Consider the following 17748-nt stretch of genomic DNA (forward strand, 5'->3'; position numbering starts at 1 on the left):
TGGGACACGAGAGCAAAACTTCGTCTTAAAAAAAGAAAAAAAAACAAAAAAACAAAAAAACTCAGGAGGCCAGGCACGGTGGCTCACACCTCCAGCACTTTAGGAGGCCAAGGCAGGTGGATCACCTGAGGTCAGGAGGTTCGAGACCAGCCTGTCCAAAATGGCGAAACCCTACCTCTACTAAAAAGACAAAAATTAGCCAGGTATGGTGGCACATGCCTGTAATCCCAGCTACTCAGGAGGGTGAAGCTACTCAGCAGGGTGAGGCAGGAGAATCGCTTGAACCCAGGAGGAAGAGGTTGCAACCAGCTGAGATAGCACCATTGGACTCCAGCCTGTGCAACAAGAGTGAAACTGTCTAAAAAAAAAAAAAAAAAAAAAAAGGCCAGGCACGGTGGCTCTCCCCTGTAATCCTAGCACTTTGGGAGGCTGAGGCAAGTGCATCACCTGAGGTCCGGAGTTCCAGACCAGCCGGACCAACATGGATAAATCCCATTTCTACTAAAAATACAAAATTAGTTGGGCATGGTGGCTCACGCCTGTAGTCCCAGCTACTTGGGAGGCTGATGCAGGAGAACTGCTTGAACCTGGGAGGTGGAGGTTTCAGAGAGCCGAGATTGCGCCATTGCACTCCAGCCTGGGCAACAAGAGTGAAACTCCATCTCAAACAAAAAAACTAAAAAATCTGTATCTATATATCTATTTATTAATCCCATCTTTTTTTTTTTTTTTTGAGATGGAGTCTCGCTCTGTCACCAAGGCTGGAGTGCAGTGGCGCGATCTTGGCTCACTGCAATCTCCACTTCCCAGGTTCAAGTAATTCACCTGCCTCAGCCTCCCGAGTAGCTGTGATTACAGGCACACGCCACTACACCTGGCTAATGTTTGTATTTTATTGATTGAGACAGTCTCGCTGTTGCCCAGACTGGAGTACAGCGGTGCCATCTCAGCTCACTGCAACCTCTGCCTCCCGGGTTCAAACAATTCTCTTGCCTCAGCCTCCCACGTAGCTGGGACTACGGGTGCGTGCCACCATGCCTGGCTAATTTTTCGTATTTTTAGTAGAGACAGGGTTTCACTGCGTTAGCCAGGATGGTCTTATCTCCTGACCTTGTGATCCACCCACCTCAGCCTCCCAAATTGGTGGGATTACAGGAGTGAGCCACCATGCCCAGCCAGATTTTTTTATTTTTAGTAGAGACGGGGTTTCACTATGTTGGCCAGGCTGGTCTTGAACTCCTGACCTTCCGATCTGACCGCCTCTGCTCCCCGGCCTCCCAAGGTTCTGGGATTACCAGGCATGAGCCACCACGCCCGGCCTATTCCCATCTTTAAGCACCCAGAGAGCTTGTAAAATTGTTTCTCTAATTACATGACTGTAGGCTGCTAAAGGCACATACCTCCTATTGCCTAAGCGTAAAGATTTACCTCTTGCTGGGCGTGGTGGTGGCTCACACCTGTAATCTCAGCAGTTGAGGAGGCGGAGGCAGGTGGATCACCTGAGGTGAGGCATTCGAGACCAGCCTGGCTAACATGGTGAAACCTCATTTCTACTAAAAGTACAAAAAATTAGCTGGACGTGGTGGTGCATGCCTGTAACCCCAGCTACTCGGGAGGCTGAGGTAGGAGAACTGCTTGAACCTGGGAGGCAGAAGTTGCAGTAAGCCGAGATCGCATCACTGCACCCCAGCTTAGGCCACAAGGGTGAAACTTCGTCTCCAAAAAAAAAAAAAAAAAAAAAAAACACAAAACAGGGCTGGGCGCAGTGGCTCTCGCCTGTAATCCCAGCACTTTGGGAGGCTGAGGCGGGTGGATCATGAGGTCAGGAGATTGAGACCATCCTGGCTAACACAGTGAAACCCCGTCTCTACTAAAAATACAAAAAAAATTAGCTAGGCATGGTGGCGGGTGCCTGCAGTCTCAGCTACTCGGGAGGATGAGGCTGGAGAATGGCGTGAACCCAGGAGGTGGAGGTTGCAGTGAGCCGAGATCGCACCATGGCCCTCCAGCCTGGGCAACAGAGCGAGACTCCGTCTCAAAAAAAAAAAAAAAAATATTTAGCTCTTTTGTGAAAAATATTCAAAGATTCCTTTTTCCAAAACATCAGCAAGCCAAACATTTGGCCATATGTTTATTTGCTATGTAAACTATAAACACATACAATACATGCTACGAAACACAGTTTTTTAAAATTTAACTGTCAAGAAAGTGTGTAGTGTTATAATACAATGGCACATGTTTATATTTTTATTTCAAATTGGTTTGCTTATCACCTATTTCAAACCATTAATAGTGAAATGTTACTTGTGGATAATTAAAAATTATCTATTTGCATTATTAACAATAAACAATTCCAACAAATTAATAAGAATTAACCATGTCAAATATTAGTATTCCAAAAACGGGATTTGCAGAAATGATTATATAAAATATAGCAGCCAATTTCAGTTTACTTTGCCAATAGGATTTCAGCATTTGCTTTTTTTGGGAAGACATAAGACATCCTTTGATTTCTTGAGGTGCATTAACTGCCACACCCAACAGCCAAATCCAGGCCAGCGGTTCATGGAACGGCTCTGGACCACCGATCACTGAGGAATCCTTAGGACTTGAGTAGCGCTGCATGTTCCACTGATATTACATATGATGAAAAGAGACATTACAAGCCAATATCAAAGTCAAAGGAAAAGAAAATAGGAACATTCAAGTCATTTGCGACAAGGTTTTTCTACAAATATTTTAGATGCCATACTTTCAGGAAAACAAGATTTAATGTGTATCTGGATTTTACAGTATCTATGTTCTAACTGAAAATTTAACAAAGCAGTCAGATGGAATTACATCTAGGATTACAAACCTGTTCATTCAACACTACTGAGCACCCACTCTGTGCACAGCACTGTGCTAATCTTCTGCAAGTTGAGTTTAATGTCTTTATCAAGCATGACCTTAGTGTGAGGTAAAAATACATTAAATTAGCGTCAACTCATTAGTCTGCTTGTGGTCATGTATGGAATCCTGGGCCAGCTGGCTTCCCTGTGCCACGTCACCAGTTTCTCAGTCTCCTCATTCACTCAAATACGTGCACACTGTGTGTTAGGCAATGTGCCCGTCACTCAGATACCACAATCTGGTATAGGTTCAAAGAATGCAAATTGATCATATTAACCTATGCAGAACAATTAGAAAGGTAGATTATTTTTCCAAAATGAGGTCCCAAGCAAACTAGAAGTTGTTTCTACTGGTCATACCACACCACAGACTGGTAAGTGCCTTTATAGACTGGGAACTAACTTGGAAGTCTCATGCTGTAGTCTAAATAGCCTAGATCATTTTTGGTCTCATAAGTCTATTTTTTGGAGCACCTGACCCCATATAAATCATTCCATACTTAAATCGATTTGTAAACTAAACCTGAACACAAAAAGAGCCAAAAGTGAAGGCAGTTTATAATGTAATATACTTCAACAGCATTACTCTCCTCATGAGAAATGAATAATACATCAGTAATTCAGGATTGGTTCAACATGGTTTTTTTTTTGTTTTTTTTTTTGAGAGAGAGTCTCGCCCTATCACCCAGGCTGGAGGGCAGTGGTGCTATCTCGGCTCACTGCAACCTCCACCTCCCAGGTTCAAGCAATTCTCCTGCTTCAGCCTCCCGAGTAGCTGGGATTACAGGTGTGCGCCACCACACCCAGCTAATTTTTTGTATCTTTAGTAGAGATGGGGATTCACCACGTTGGCCAGGCTGGTCTCGAACTCCTGACCTCGTGATCCACCCACCTCGGCCTCCCAAAGTGCTGGGATTACAGGCGTGAGCCACCGCCCGGCCAGTTCAACATTTTTCAAAGCACTAACCCTACCCCAAACTCATGTAATACTAACTTGACTTTTATACAAGTTGCACAGAATGCAGAGGGCAGAATTTGGCCCCAAAACCTTCCACAGAATATTAGAGGTGATTGGTCCTTCCACTCTGAGTAGAACCTAAGAATTCCAAGAGTCTCCTAATAGGATACTGGCCTTCAGGATAAATGGCGCTGCTGCATCCCATCAGTTAGGACTCTAGTTAACTGCTGTAGAAGAGTGACCTACTACGACCCTTTGGGGAAGGCAGAGAGCTGGGAGACTGGCTGTCCACTTAGTGAATCCAACACTGGCTTAAAGCTATGCACTGAATAAAGTGCTCGGTACATTCTGCTTCTCACCTGGAATGAAAATACACACTTATCCTAGGAATTAACCTACTTACAGGTTTGGGGGACAAGAATGTCAAGGGCTAAAAGAATCCCAAGAAAAAGTATGAAGCATCGACTAGGAGGGAACAAATGCTTCTAGTAGTGTTCTTAGAATTCTTAGGATCTGAAATGTCAGAATGAGTCATATGCTGGTCATGCTCCATACAATGAAAGCAGTCCTGCTTGATACTATTCACACAGTGCATGATTACTTCACGGGGGTGGAAGGGAACAGTCTGTCGCCATTTGATAGTATGGTTCCAGAATGAAAACAAAACCACTGAATAAATCAGGGTAAGCAGTGTGTAATACTCCTTCCTGTCCATCGGTTTTCCACAGGGTGATTTGCATTGCCTGAGAGAAAGGAGGCAAGATACCTATCCCTTCTGATACACACAGGCACGGCCACTACCTCCTCCAATTGCCAATTTCAGAAGCTAACACATGAGCCCTCCAGTTTGTACCCTGAATATGGTACATAAGACTAGGAATGGAGTAGTTCAGTCTAAAAAAAGATCACAGGTAACAGAATGCTTATATAAACTAGACTGCTTTTGACATCTGTAAGAAAACTGTATAGATGGCAGCTGGAAAAAAAAAAAAGATTGTTCCCATCTGTCAGCAAAACTGTTGAGCTATACTCAGCTGAAGTCCTCATCGGGATTCTGTTGATCCAGCAGACGGACATGTGTGAATGGGAAGTGACCTCGTTTGCCATTACACTCCCCTTCCCACTGACCACTCACATTAATCTTCGTAACCTTTACCAGCTCACCGACCTGCAGGAGGAGAATAAGGAGAGCACTTTATTTCCAGTTAGGAATGCAGGCTGCACAACTCCGTTCTCTGGTCAGCACACCCTGCCCATGTGATTGCTCTAGGGATGTTACAGAAATGGCCCCTTGCTGCCTCCCCAGCCCCAGCCACCAGACTGATTCCTGTGGTTAATGCAGGCAGAAGGAAGAAGTGTTTTTAGCTGTGCAGAAAAATAGAGAATACAGAAAGTAAAACAGGATCCCAGATAATGATACTTTTTGATTAAAACAGGAAAGTGGTAATTACTGGAAATCTCAAGTGTCTCTGAACAAGCAATCCCAACTTCAGTGAGTGAGCTAGTATTCCCTTTCTTTGTACTCACTACCCTCAGCCTTCTACCTGCTCCGCAGACCCTGTCCGAGAAGAAGCAACCTTCTCCCCTCTTTTTTTCTGTTTTTTCTTTTTTTTGAGATGGAGTCTTGCTCTCTTGCCCAGGCTGGAGTGCAATGGCACGATCTCGGCTCAATGCAACCTCTGCCTCCCAGGTTCAAGCAATTCTCCTGCCTCAGCCTCCAGAGTAGCTGGGATTACAGGTTCCCGCCACCATGCCCAGCTAATTTTTGTATTTTTAGTAGAGATGGAGTTTCACCATTTTGGCCAGGCTGGTTTCGAACTCCTGACCTCGTGATCCACCCGCCTTGGCCTCCCAAAGTGCTGGGATTATAGGCGTGAGCCACAGCGCCCAGCCGCCTTCTGCCGTCTTTAGCGTATGGCAGCAGCACAGTCCCCCAGCCCACTTGCACACATGTCCTGGTCTATTACTGCTTGCACAGCAGAAAGCGATCATGGCAAGCACAGGTCACTTGGTCCTAGAAAATCAAGTGTTCCTATCACCTCCTGACCAAGGCAAGCCTTTTCCCACATGGGCAGGTAGAGGTCCAAACTCCAAATCCAATTAGCTCTCAGAAAACCCCCACCTCATTAAGCAAGCTCTACTTGACAAGCCACTGCCTGCCCAGCCCCCCAATCCCACCATTGGACAGACCTTGCTGTTCCCTCAATGCTGCTTATTACCTGATCATTACCCAATGAGGGGTCAAAAAAACCAACTATGGTCGGGCACAGTGGCTCATGCCTGCAATCCCAGCACTTGGTGGGCCTGACACAGGTGGATGGATTGCTTCAGCTCAGGAGTTTGAGACCAGCCTGAGTAACATGGTGAAACCCATCTCTACAAAAAATACAAACATTAGCTGGGTGTGGTGGTGGCCACTCACAGTCCCAGCTACTCCGGAGGCTGAGGTGGGAGGATTGCTTGAGCCCAGGAGGCAGAGGTTGCAGTGAGCTGAGATCACACCACTCCATTCCAGCCTAGGCAACAGAGCCAGACCCTGCCTCAAAAAACAAAAACAAAAAAACCCCCTGTATTTCAGCATGTATTTACGAAATGTCTCTTGTTGCAAAATGAAATATCAAGTTGTTTTTTTGTTTCTTTTTTGAGAGAGTCTCGCTCTGTCACCCAGGCTGGAGTGCAGTGGCGGGATCTCAGCTCACTGCAAGCTCCGCCTCCTAGGTTCACGCCATTCTCCTGCCTCAGCCTCCCAAGCAGCTGGGACTACAGGTGCCCGCCACCACACCCAGATGCTATTTTGAAAATATTTTTAGTAAAGATGGGTTTCACTTTGTTAGCCAGGATGGTCTTGATCTCCTGACCTCGTGATCCGCCCACCTTGGCCTCCCAAAGTGCTGGGATTCCAGGCGTGAGCCAGTGTACCCAGCCGAAATCTATGATATATTTCTATCCTGCTATGAAACTTCAGAGGTCTGATGAATGGATTCACCCCATGGCGAAGTGCTGAATGGTGAACACAGCCTCAGGCGCCATGCCACTGGACTAAAGAGTTTTATGACCATCCGTTAAGTATCAATGTTTGAATTCTGAGCATACTCTGTTCATTTGGTTTTATTAAACCAACTACTATTTACTGAATTATTATATAGCAGAGGGCATTTTATATTTTATAACTTTATATTACACTAAAGTATAAGGTATTTTCCAATCCTCATAATAATCCTGCAATACAGGAACTGCTTTCATTTTACAAATCCAAAGACGGCAGTTTAGAGAAATGGCATGATACACCTGCCACAGAGGCAGCAGAGTTAGTGACAGAGCTGGGAATTTGAGCCCAGAACTATCCGGTTCCAAAGCCCATTTATGCTTCTTATCTTTTATTTTTTGAGACAGGGTCTCACTCTGTCACTTAGGCTGGAGTGCAGTGACACCATCATGGCTCACTGCAGCCTGTAACTCTCGGGCTCAGGGGATCCTCCCACCTTAGCCTCTCGAGTAGCTGGGACTACAGGTGCACACCACCATGCCCAGCTAATTCCAGGCATGAGCCTCCGCATCATGTATGCATTTTATACAGTATCAGGAACTTTCAAATCATGCTCCTGGGGTTGTACTGGGTTCCCTAGAAACGTCCGCAGGCCATCTACTGACCAAAGCCCACGGAGGTCCAGCCACAGGGCCTCACTTACAGATGAACAGCTGGCCTGCTGGCCCCTCTGCTGCCTCCTAAAGACCTCTCTAAAAATCAGAGGCCTCAAGTCATTGTATGGGTCACAGGATGCTGAGAAAATGAGGGACAGAAAGAAGGGGATAGAGAAACACATAAGATAGAGGTTGAAAAAAAACAGCAGTGGGCTGGGTGCGGTGGCTCATGCCTGTAATCCCAGCACTGTGGGAAGCTGAGATGGGGGGATGGCTTGAGCCCAGGATTTTGAGAGCAGCCCTGGCAAAAGAGTGAGACCTTGTCTCTACAAAAATGTTAAAAAGCCAAGCGTGCTGGTGTGCGCCTGTGGTCCCAGTTACTTGGGAGGCTGAGGTAGGTCACTTGAGCCTCCTGGGAGGTCGAGGCTGCCCTCTAGCCTGGGCAACAAGACCCTTCTGCAAAAACAGAAAAAACCAAGCAGCTAAATCTGCCTGCGTCATGAAGATGAAGGCTGAGCACACGTGTGAAGGAGAGGAAGGGATGATGGTAGCCTATCCTTACACACAGATAACAATCCTCACAGGCTGCTACCACCAGGGCTCTCACCGCACCTGGCCTGCCAGAAACTTTAGAATTCAAAGTTTCTCACATCTGGGCCGGGCGCTGTGGCTCACGTCTGTAATCCCAGCACTTTGGGAGGCCAAGGTAGGAGGATCACTTGAGCTCAGGAGTTCAAGACCAGCCTGTGCACTATAGTGAAACCTCGTTTCTACAAAAAATTTAAAAATTGACTGGGTGCGGTGGCTCACGCCTGTAATCCCAGCACTTTGGGAGGTCGAGGTGGGTGAATCACGAGGTCAGGAGTTCAAGACCAGCCTGGCCAAATTGGTGAAACACCATCTCTACTAAAATACAAAAATTAGCCAGACATGGTGGCGTGCGCCTATAATCCCAACTCCTTGGGAGGCTGAGGCAGAGAACAGCTTGAACCCAGGAAGCAGAGGTTGCAGTGAGCTGAGACTGTGTCACTGCACTCCAGCCTGGACAACAGAGCTACACTCTGTCTCAAAAAATAAAATAAATAAATAAATGAGCCAGGCATAGTGGTGTGCGCCTGTAGTCCCAGCTACTCAAGAGGCTGACGTGGGAGGACTGCTTGAGCCCGGGAGGTAGAGATTGCAGTGAGCTAAGATAGTACCACTGCACTCCAGCCTGGGCGACACAGCAAAACTCTCTTAAAAAAAAAAAGGGTTCTGACATGCCCCAGCCCAGCCAGGCTAGGCAACAATAGCAAGACTGTGTCTCTTGGATAAAAAGAAAAAATTAGTAAGGCATCATGGTGTGCAACTGTAGTTCCAGTTACTCAGGAGACTGAGGCAGGAGGACCACTTAAGCCTGGGAGTTTGAGGCTGTAGTGAGCTGAGTGCACCACTGCACCCCACCCCGGTGGAGAGAGCAAGATTCTGTCTCCAAAAAAAAGAGAAGCATCTTGGCTGGGCGCGGTGGCTCACGCCTGTAATCCCAGCACTTTGGGAGGCTGAGGTGGGCGGATCGCGAGGTCAGGAGATTGAGACCATCCTGGTTAACAGTGAAACTCCATCTCTACTAAAAATACAAAAAAATTAGCCAGGCGTGGTGGTGGGCACCTGTAGTCTCAGCTACTCGGGTGGCTGAGGTAGCAGAATGGCGTGAACCCGGGAAGTGGAGCTTGCAGTGAGCCGAGATCCCACCACTGCACTCCAGCCTGGGCGACAGAGCGAGACTCCATCCCAAAAGAAAAAAAAAAAGAATATGGTCTGTTAACTTAAGGCCCATCTTCTCCACTAACATCCCCAATATCTGCTATATCTGAATCCGTTATTTTACTCATATTGGAAACAAACACAGGAGACCAGGCACGGTGGCTCATACCTGTAATCCCAACACTTTCGGAGGCCGACGCAGGCACATCACTTGAGGACAGGAGTTCGAGACCAGCCTAGCCAACATGGTGAAACTCTATCTCTACTAAAAATACAAAAATTGGCCAGGCATGATGGCTCATGCCTGTAATCCCAGCTACTAGGGAGGCTGAGGCAGGAGAATCGCTGGAACCCAGGAGGCAGAGGTTGCAGTGAGCCAAGATCACGCCATTGCACTCCAGCTTGGGCGACAGAGTAAGACTCCGTCTCAAAAAGAAAACACGGGGCCATGAGGGAGCGTCTGGAGCACTGGGAACGTTCTTTTGCCTGGATGGCTGTCACACAGGCGCACGTGGATGTAAACTCATCAAACTGGATCCCTGAGATTTTGCGGAAGGTGGCTCTTTAGGTACCTTAAGTACACTATTCTATTTGAAAGCAAAATTTGTTTAAATACCTCAGTGTTGACCGGGCGCGGTGGCTCACGCCTGTAATCCCAGCACTTTTGAAGGCCAAGGTGGGCGGATCACCTGAGGTCGGGAGTTTGAGACCAGCCTGACCAACATGGAGAAACCCCGTCTCTACTAAAAATACAACATTAGCCAGGCGTGGTGGCACATGCCTCTAATCCCAACTACTCGTGAGGCTGAGGCAGGAGGATCGCTTGAACCTGGGAGGCGGAGGCTGCGGTGAGCCGAGATCGTGCCATTGCACTCCAGCCTGGGCAACAAGAGCGAAATTCCGTCTCAAAATAAATATATAAATACATACATACATACATACATACATACATACCTACCTCAATGTTATATTGTCTTCATTCTTTTTCTGAGACAGACTCTCACTCAGTCACCCAGGCTGGAGTGCAGTGGTGCAATCTTGGCTCACTGCAAACTTCACCTGCCGGGTTCAAGCAATTCTCCTGCCTCAGCCTCCCAAGTAGCTGGTACGACAAGCACGCGCCATCATGCCCAGCTAATTTTTTTTTTTTTTTTGTATTTTTAGTAGAGACGGGGTTTCACCATGCTAAGCAGGCTGGTCTTGAACTCCTGACCTCGTAATCCACCCACCTCAGCCTCCCAAAGTGCTAGGATTACAGGTGTGAGCCACCACGCCCAGCGTATGTTGTCTTTATTCTTAAGCATTCAAAGTGTGGTCTCAAATCACATCCCACACAGCTCTAAGAAGTGAAGGGTAGGTTCAAAAGTGGACCAGTCCCACCCCTTGCTGTTAACACAGAACGATACCAATTTCTCAAAATGTGGGGCAAAGCCTGCTGATGTGCCTTCAGATCTTTTCTTTTCTCTCTCTTTTTTTTTTTTCTGAGACCTAGTCTGGCTCTGTCGCCTAGGCTGGAGTGCAGTGGCGCAATCTCCGCTCACGGCAAGCTCCGCCTCCCAGGTTCACGCCATTCTCCTGCCTCAGCCTCCCGAGTAGCTGGAACTACAGGTACCCGCCACCACGCCTGGCTAATTTTTTGTATTTTTAGTAGAGACATGGTTTCACCGTGTTAGCCAGGATGGTCTCGATCTCCTGACCTCGTGATCCGCCCGCCCCGGCCTCCCAAAGTGCTGGGATTACAGGTGTGAGCCACCGCGCCCGGCTCCAGATCTTTTCTTTCAGGCTTTTTTTTTGTAACGGAGTTTTTGCTCCTGTCGCCCAGGATGGAGTGCAGTGGCACTATGTTGGCTCCACCTCCAGGATTCAAGTGATTCTCCTGCCTCAGCCTCCTGAGTAAGCTGGGACTACAGGCGCCTCACCATGCCCAGCTAATTTTTGCATTTTTAGTAGAGATGGGGTTTCACCATGGTGGTTCTTAGAATACCCAACTCCTTCCAGCATTCTTCCTCTGCCCTCCTCCAGCCAGAGTCGGCAGCCACCCCTTCCTCCAAACTGTTAAAGACCTAAGGCAGGCCGGGCACGGTGGCTCACGTCTGTAATCCCAGCACTTTGGGAGGCCGAGGCGGGTGGATCACGAGGTCAGGAGATCGAGACCACGGTGAAACCCTGTCTCTACTAAAAATACAAAAAATTAGCCGGACGCGGTGGCGGGCATCTGCAGTCCCAGCTACTCAGGAGGCTGAGGCAGGAGAATGACACGAACCCGGGAGGCGGAGCTTGCAGTGAGCCGAGATCGTGCCACTGCACTCCAGCCTGGGCAACAGAGCGAGACTCCGTCTCAAAGAAAAAAAAAAAAAGCCTAAGGCAGCGTCTGGCACCACAGGAAGCCCTGGTCTCTAAATATCGCCATAGTGCCTTTGGGACCTCAGGAGAATTTTCGTGTGCTTTCAACATTTCAGGAGAAAGGCCCCAAAAAACACAAAGGGTTATTTAATTTTAGTAAGGTCTTCCTTGAGGTATTTTTACTTCAAGGCCATTTTGGTCAGGTTAATTAGCCCAGTTGGTTGCTTACAAATTTTATTCTTTATCCATTTAAAAATCAGAATCAGGCCAGGTGCAGTGGTTCACACCTGTAATCCCAGCACTTTGGGAGGTCGAGGTGGGTGAACTCCTGAGGTCAGGAATTCAAGACCAGCATGATCAACATTTTCAAATCCCATCTCTGTGAAAAATACAAAATTAGCCAGGTGTGGGGGCACACGCCCATAATCCCAGCTACTCGGGAGGCTGAGGCAGGAGAATCACTTGAACCCAGTGCCTTTACACTCCAGCCTGGGCAACAAGTGCAAAACTCTTTCTCAAAAAACAAAAACAAAACAAAAAAAGATTCATTTCAGTTATGGCATAGCCATTATCTCATCCCCCTATATTTGAACATCTCTGCCAAGAACCTAATCAACTGTAAAGAAAAGATTTTTCTTTTTGGTTTTTTTTTTCTTTCTTTTTTTTTGAGATCAGGCTTTGCTCTAAGCTAGGGTGCCCAGTTGTGTAGCTCACTGTAGCCCCAAACTCCTGGGCTTGTGGTCCCCCTATCTCAGCCTCCCAAGTACTTGGGACTACAGGCACGTGCCATTGTACCTGGCTAATTTTGTACTTTTAATTTTGTAGAAATGGGGTCTTGCTTTGGAGCCTAAGCTGATCTTGAACTCTTGGCTTCAAGCAATCCTCCTCCTGCTTGGCCTCCCAAAGCACTGGGATTATAGGTGAGCCACTGCGTTTGGCCTCTTTTTTTTTTTTTTTTTTTTTTTTTTTTTTTAAAGAGAGACAGAGTTTCACTGCGTTGCTGGGCAAAGCCTCAAACTCCTGGGCTCAGCAGGGCAAGGTAGCTCATGCCTGTAATCCCAGTACTTTGGGAGGCCGAGTTGGGCGAATAACTTGAGGTCAGGAGTTGCAGATCAGCCTGTCCAGTATGGTGAAACCTGGTCGCCACTAAAAATATAAAAATTAGCCGAGCATGGTGGTGGGTACCTATAATCCCAGGTTCTCAGGAGCCTGAGGCACAAGGATCCGGGAGACGGAGTTTGCAGTGAGCCAGAATTGTGCCACTGCTCTCCAGCCTGGGTGACAGAGCAATACACTGTCTCAAAAAGAAAAAAAAACTCTGGGCTCAAGGGTTCCTCTGCCCTCAGTCTCCCAAGTAGCTGGGACTACAGCACATGCCACCATACCTGGTGTAAAAAAAATTTGGATTTTGATGTGGTTGTCCTCTGTAGGATAGAACCAAGAGAATCTGGCCGAACACGGTGGCTCACACCCGTAATCCCAGCACTTTGGAAGGCCGACGTGGGCAGCTCACCCGAGGTCAGGAGTTGGAGACCAGCCTGGCCAACATGATGAAACCCTATCTCTACTAAAAATACAAAAAAATTATGGCCGGGTGCGGTGGCTCAAGCCTGTAATCCCAGCACTTTGGGAGGCCGAAACGGGTGGATCACAAGGTCAGGAGATTGAGACCATCCTGGCTAACACGGTGAAACCCCGTCTCTACTAAAAAATACAAACAACTAGCCGGGTGAGGTGGCGGGCGCCTGTAGTCCCAGCTACTTGGGAGGCTGAGGCAGTAGAATGGCGTAAACCTGGGAGGCAGAGCTTCCAGTGAGCTGAGATTCAGCCACTGCACTCCAGCCTGGGCGACAGAGCGAGGCTCCGTCTCAAAAAAAAAAAAAAATTAGACGGACGCGGTGGCGTGCACCTGTAATCCCAGCTACTCGGGAGGCTGAGGCAGGAGAATTGCTTGAACCTGGGAGTGGAGGTTGCAGTGACCCAAGATTGAGCCACTGCACTCCAGCCTGGGTGACAAGAGGGAGCCTCCATCTAAAAAAAAAAAAAGGGCCGGGCGTGGTGGCTCACGCCTGTAATCTCAACACTTTGGGAGGCCGAGATGGGCAGATCACGAGGTCAGGAGATGGATACCATCCTGGCTAACATGGTAAAACCCCGTCTCTACTAAAAATACAAAAAATTAGCCAGGCGTGGTAGCGATCTCCTGTAATCCCAGCTACTTGGGAGGCTGAGGCAGGAGAATGGCGTGAACCCGGGAGGCGGAGATTGCAGTTAGCCGAGACTGTGCAACTGTACTCCAGCCTAGGCGACAGAGTGAGACTCTGTCTCAAAAAAAAAAAAAAAAAAACAGAGAATCTATACATTAAAAATAGTTCTGATATGGTCCAAAGGTCTAATTTACACATAATTCCTTTCCCCAATAACATCTTGCCTCATACAAATCCCTACTCATCTATCCCTTAGAAGGCCAGGCACGGTGGCTCACGCCTGTAATCCCAGCACTTTGAGAGGCCAAGGTGGGCGGACCACAAGGTCAGGAGATTGAGACCATCCTGGCTAACACAGTGAAACCCTGTCTCTACTAAAAATACAAAAAAAATTAGCTGGGTGTGGTGGCAGGCGCCTGTAGTCCCAGTTACTGGGGAGGCTGAGGCAGGAGAATGGCATGAACCTGGGAGGTGGAGCTTGCAGTGAGCTGAGATCGTGCCACTGCACTCCAGTCTGGGCAACAGAGCGAGACTCTGTCTCAAAAAAAAAAAGAAAAGAAAAGAAAGAACAAAGAATGTAACATTGAGGTATTTAAACATAGATTTTGCTATCAAGTAGAATGGTGGACTTAAGGCTATATCCTAAAGAACCACAATCCACAAAACACCTAGAAAAGTTGACTAAAATATAACAAGCATCATTCTGTCTTTCCTTTTTGAGGAAGCAACTCCCGCTGTATCATGGAGTCACTGGTAAAGAAGACTCAACGTGGTTACTCCAGTTTCTTTGCTCCCAAGGAACGTAATGAACACTGGTCATTCCCTAATTCTATGTAGTTTTCAAGGCTAATCGTGATCCTGGTGCAGTCACATCTAGAATTAGTCCAGGAACAAAAGATTACCCAGCTGATCAGTGAGTTCCAGAGATAACAAGAATAAAATCAGAACCCAAATGGTATTCATTTTTGGAATTCACTATCCAGGGGACATCACAGAACTCTGATTTTCTTTGCTGGTGCAAACCCAGGTGACCGCTTTTCTAGGTCCCTACTACCAACCAGAAGCACACCAATGACTGCAAACATTCCTTTGATCCAGACTTGCTTTCAGTGAGCTCAGGGCAGGACGCACACACAAATTCATACACACAACACCATGGAAAAGCAAGTAGAGAGAGGCAGCACAGGGGCCTTGTCTTCCAACCTCCTGGGCTCAAGCAATTTTCCTACCTCAGCCTCCCAAGCAGCTGAGACCCCAGGTGCACATCACCATGCCTGGCTTTTTTTTTTTTTTTGAGATGGAGTTTTGCTCTTGTTGCCCAGGCTGAAGTGCTACGGCACCATCTCGGCTCACTGCAATCTCTGCCTCCCGGGCTCAAGTTATTCTCCTGTCTTAGCCTCCCGAGTAGCTGGGATTACAGATGCCCACCACCATGCCCCGCTAATTTTTGTATATTTAGTAGAGACAGGGTTTCATCGTATCAGTCAGGCTGGTCTTAAACTCCTGATCTCAGGTGATCCACCCGCCTCAGCCTCCCAAAGTGCTAGGATTACAGGCGTGAGCCACCGCGCCTGGCATGTATGTTTTGTTTTTGTTTCTTGTTTTTAGATCACCTAATTTTTAAAAAATTTTTTGTGGAGACTGGGTCTCACCATGTTGCCCAGACTGATTACAAACACCTGGACTCAAGCAAGCCTCCCACCTCAGCCTCTGAAAGTGCTAGAATTACAGGCGTAAGTCACAGCACCTGGCCAAACATCCGCCTGTTGTTTTTGTAGCTTTATTGGAACATAGCAAGCTCATTTGTTGTTTTATCTATGATTTCTTCCTTGGTACAATGGCAGAGTTGGGACACAGAATTTAAGGCCCTCAAAAACCTTCACAGAAAAGGTTTGCAGACCCCTGATCTAAGTAACAGGTAGTATATCTAGGGCCCATCAACAGTCTTTCAAATTGATGGAAACAAATGAGAACGATTCTGCCGTAACTATTCACATGCATCAGCGACGGACTGAAACTGGCATAGGTGGAAAAGGGAGACAGGCCTTACCCTGGCTCTGGTGTGAGTCACAAAAGATCTCTGGCTCAACTGATAATGCCTGAAGCTAAGCTCCCCATCCCCTTGATAAGCAGTGATCACACACAGTACATACATTTTAGCTCAACATAAAGACATTTCTAAAAATTGGCCAGGCACAACAGCTCACACCTGTAATCCCACCACTTTGGGAGGCCAAGGTGGTTGAATCACCTGAGGTCAGGAGTTCAAGACCAGCCTGGCCAACATGGTGAAATCCTGTCTCTACTAAAACTACAAAAATTAGTCGGGCATGGTGGTGTGTGCTTGTAATCCCAGCTACTCAGGAGACTGAGGCAGGGGAATCGCTTGAGCCTGGGAAGCAGAGGTTGCACTGAGCCGAGATCGTGCCACTGTACTCCAGCCCACACGATGGAGCGAGATTTCGTCTCAAAGAGAAAAAAAAAAAAAATCCAAAAAAACCCAATACCCAAATCAAAAAGAAAAACTTACTAAAATCATAAACCAGTTTTCTACTCAAATCTTTATAAGATTTGTGTTTCACAGCAGGTAGAAAAGCTCAACCATTTTTTTGAGCAGTAAAGCCTCTAATTAAGGCAGGCATGATTAAATCTCTTTGAGAAAGGAAATGCAAATAGAAGCAAAATTCATGTGATAACTGGTTTCTCCTGGATCAGCTGGCTTGTTCCATGGTTTTTCTTTTTTTGAGACAGAGTCTCACTCTGTCACCCAGGCTGGAGGGCAGTGTCATGATCTCAGCTCACAGTAACCACGACCTTTCAGGCTCAGGTGATCCTCTCTCCTCAGCCTCCCGAGTAGCTGGGACACAGGCATGTGCCACCATGCCTGGCTAATTTTTTGTAGAGATGGCATTTTGCCATGCTGCCTAGGCCGGTCTCCAACTCCTGAGCTCAACTGATCTGTCCACCTCAGCCTCATAAGGTGCTGGGATTACAGGTATGAGCCAACACGCCCGGCGTTTGATCCATGTTTTCATACTTACTTCAACCCAGTGCTAACAAAGTCTGGAATAAATATCAAGAGTTACACCTAGTGACTCAGTAAGGCCAGACAAAAATAAAAAAAAAAAGAGAGGAAAAAACAAGAAAATAAAAAAGAGTCAGATCCATCATACACACAGCACCATGCCAGATGTTACCGTCATCTCATCTCACCTCACAGGAAGACCTGAGGGTAGAAATCTATTTTCCTCCAAACAAAGAATGAGAACAAGAGGCAGTGATAACCCTGACAACACACATTCCATTTCTGATTCAAGCCAGGACTGCAGGTGCATGCCACCATGCCTGGCCGTTTTTTGTTTTTTGTTTTTTCCCACTTTTTGTTTAAAAAGCTGAGGTCTCACTACGTTTCCCAGACTGGTCTTGAACACCTGGTATCAAGTGGTCCTCCTGCCTCAGCCTCCCAGAGCACTAGGATTACAAGTGTGAGCCACTGTGCCCAGTCTGTACTAGCTTTTACACTGAACCATCAGCTCTTCTGAAAAGAAAGGAACGGAGAGAGGAAGGAAGGAAGAAGAAAGGAAGGAGATAAAGGAGTGACTGAGAAAGAGAGGAATAAAGGAATTAACACCATGTAATGGCTGGCCAGAAGGAAGTGGGCTACCGAAGGTATTTCACCAGTTAAGGCAAAAATTAATTCCTGAGGAAGAACTGGCTTCTTAAATGATTTAGAAAGACCCGCACCTGCCACTCCTCAGAATGAGGACTTCTGGGTGTGAGTCTCTTCACACCTCTACTATGCCTGCTTCCTCTTGGATTCTTACTCAATGAACACAATTAGTGGTAAGGAACTTCACGTCCCCTGAAGCAAAAACAAGTTTCTGTGGGAAAATTCCATTTAAGTGCTTTGATAGAGACCACTTAGTACGCTCAAATCCATCTGAACCCACCTTCTTTTAGACAA

At 47.1% G+C, this 17748-nt stretch overlaps 1 protein-coding gene across 2 annotated transcripts in view; it reads right to left on the bottom strand.

Annotated features, from left to right (window-relative positions):
- Positions 1-2090: 2090 nt before the first annotated feature.
- Positions 2091-17748, bottom strand: part of CRK (CRK proto-oncogene, adaptor protein) — a 34842-nt gene continuing 19184 nt past the window's right edge. For both annotated transcript variants that reach the window (XM_008009805.3, XM_008009804.3), the window contains exon 3: positions 2091-5017. In XM_008009805.3, the coding sequence (XP_008007996.1) occupies positions 5010-5017 (8 nt within the window). In that variant the 3' untranslated portion in view covers positions 2091-5009. The remainder of the gene's footprint in view (positions 5018-17748) is intronic.

This window comes from Chlorocebus sabaeus, chromosome 16 (genome assembly GCF_047675955.1).
Source record: "Chlorocebus sabaeus isolate Y175 chromosome 16, mChlSab1.0.hap1, whole genome shotgun sequence".
NCBI classification, from domain to species: domain Eukaryota; kingdom Metazoa; phylum Chordata; class Mammalia; order Primates; family Cercopithecidae; genus Chlorocebus; species Chlorocebus sabaeus.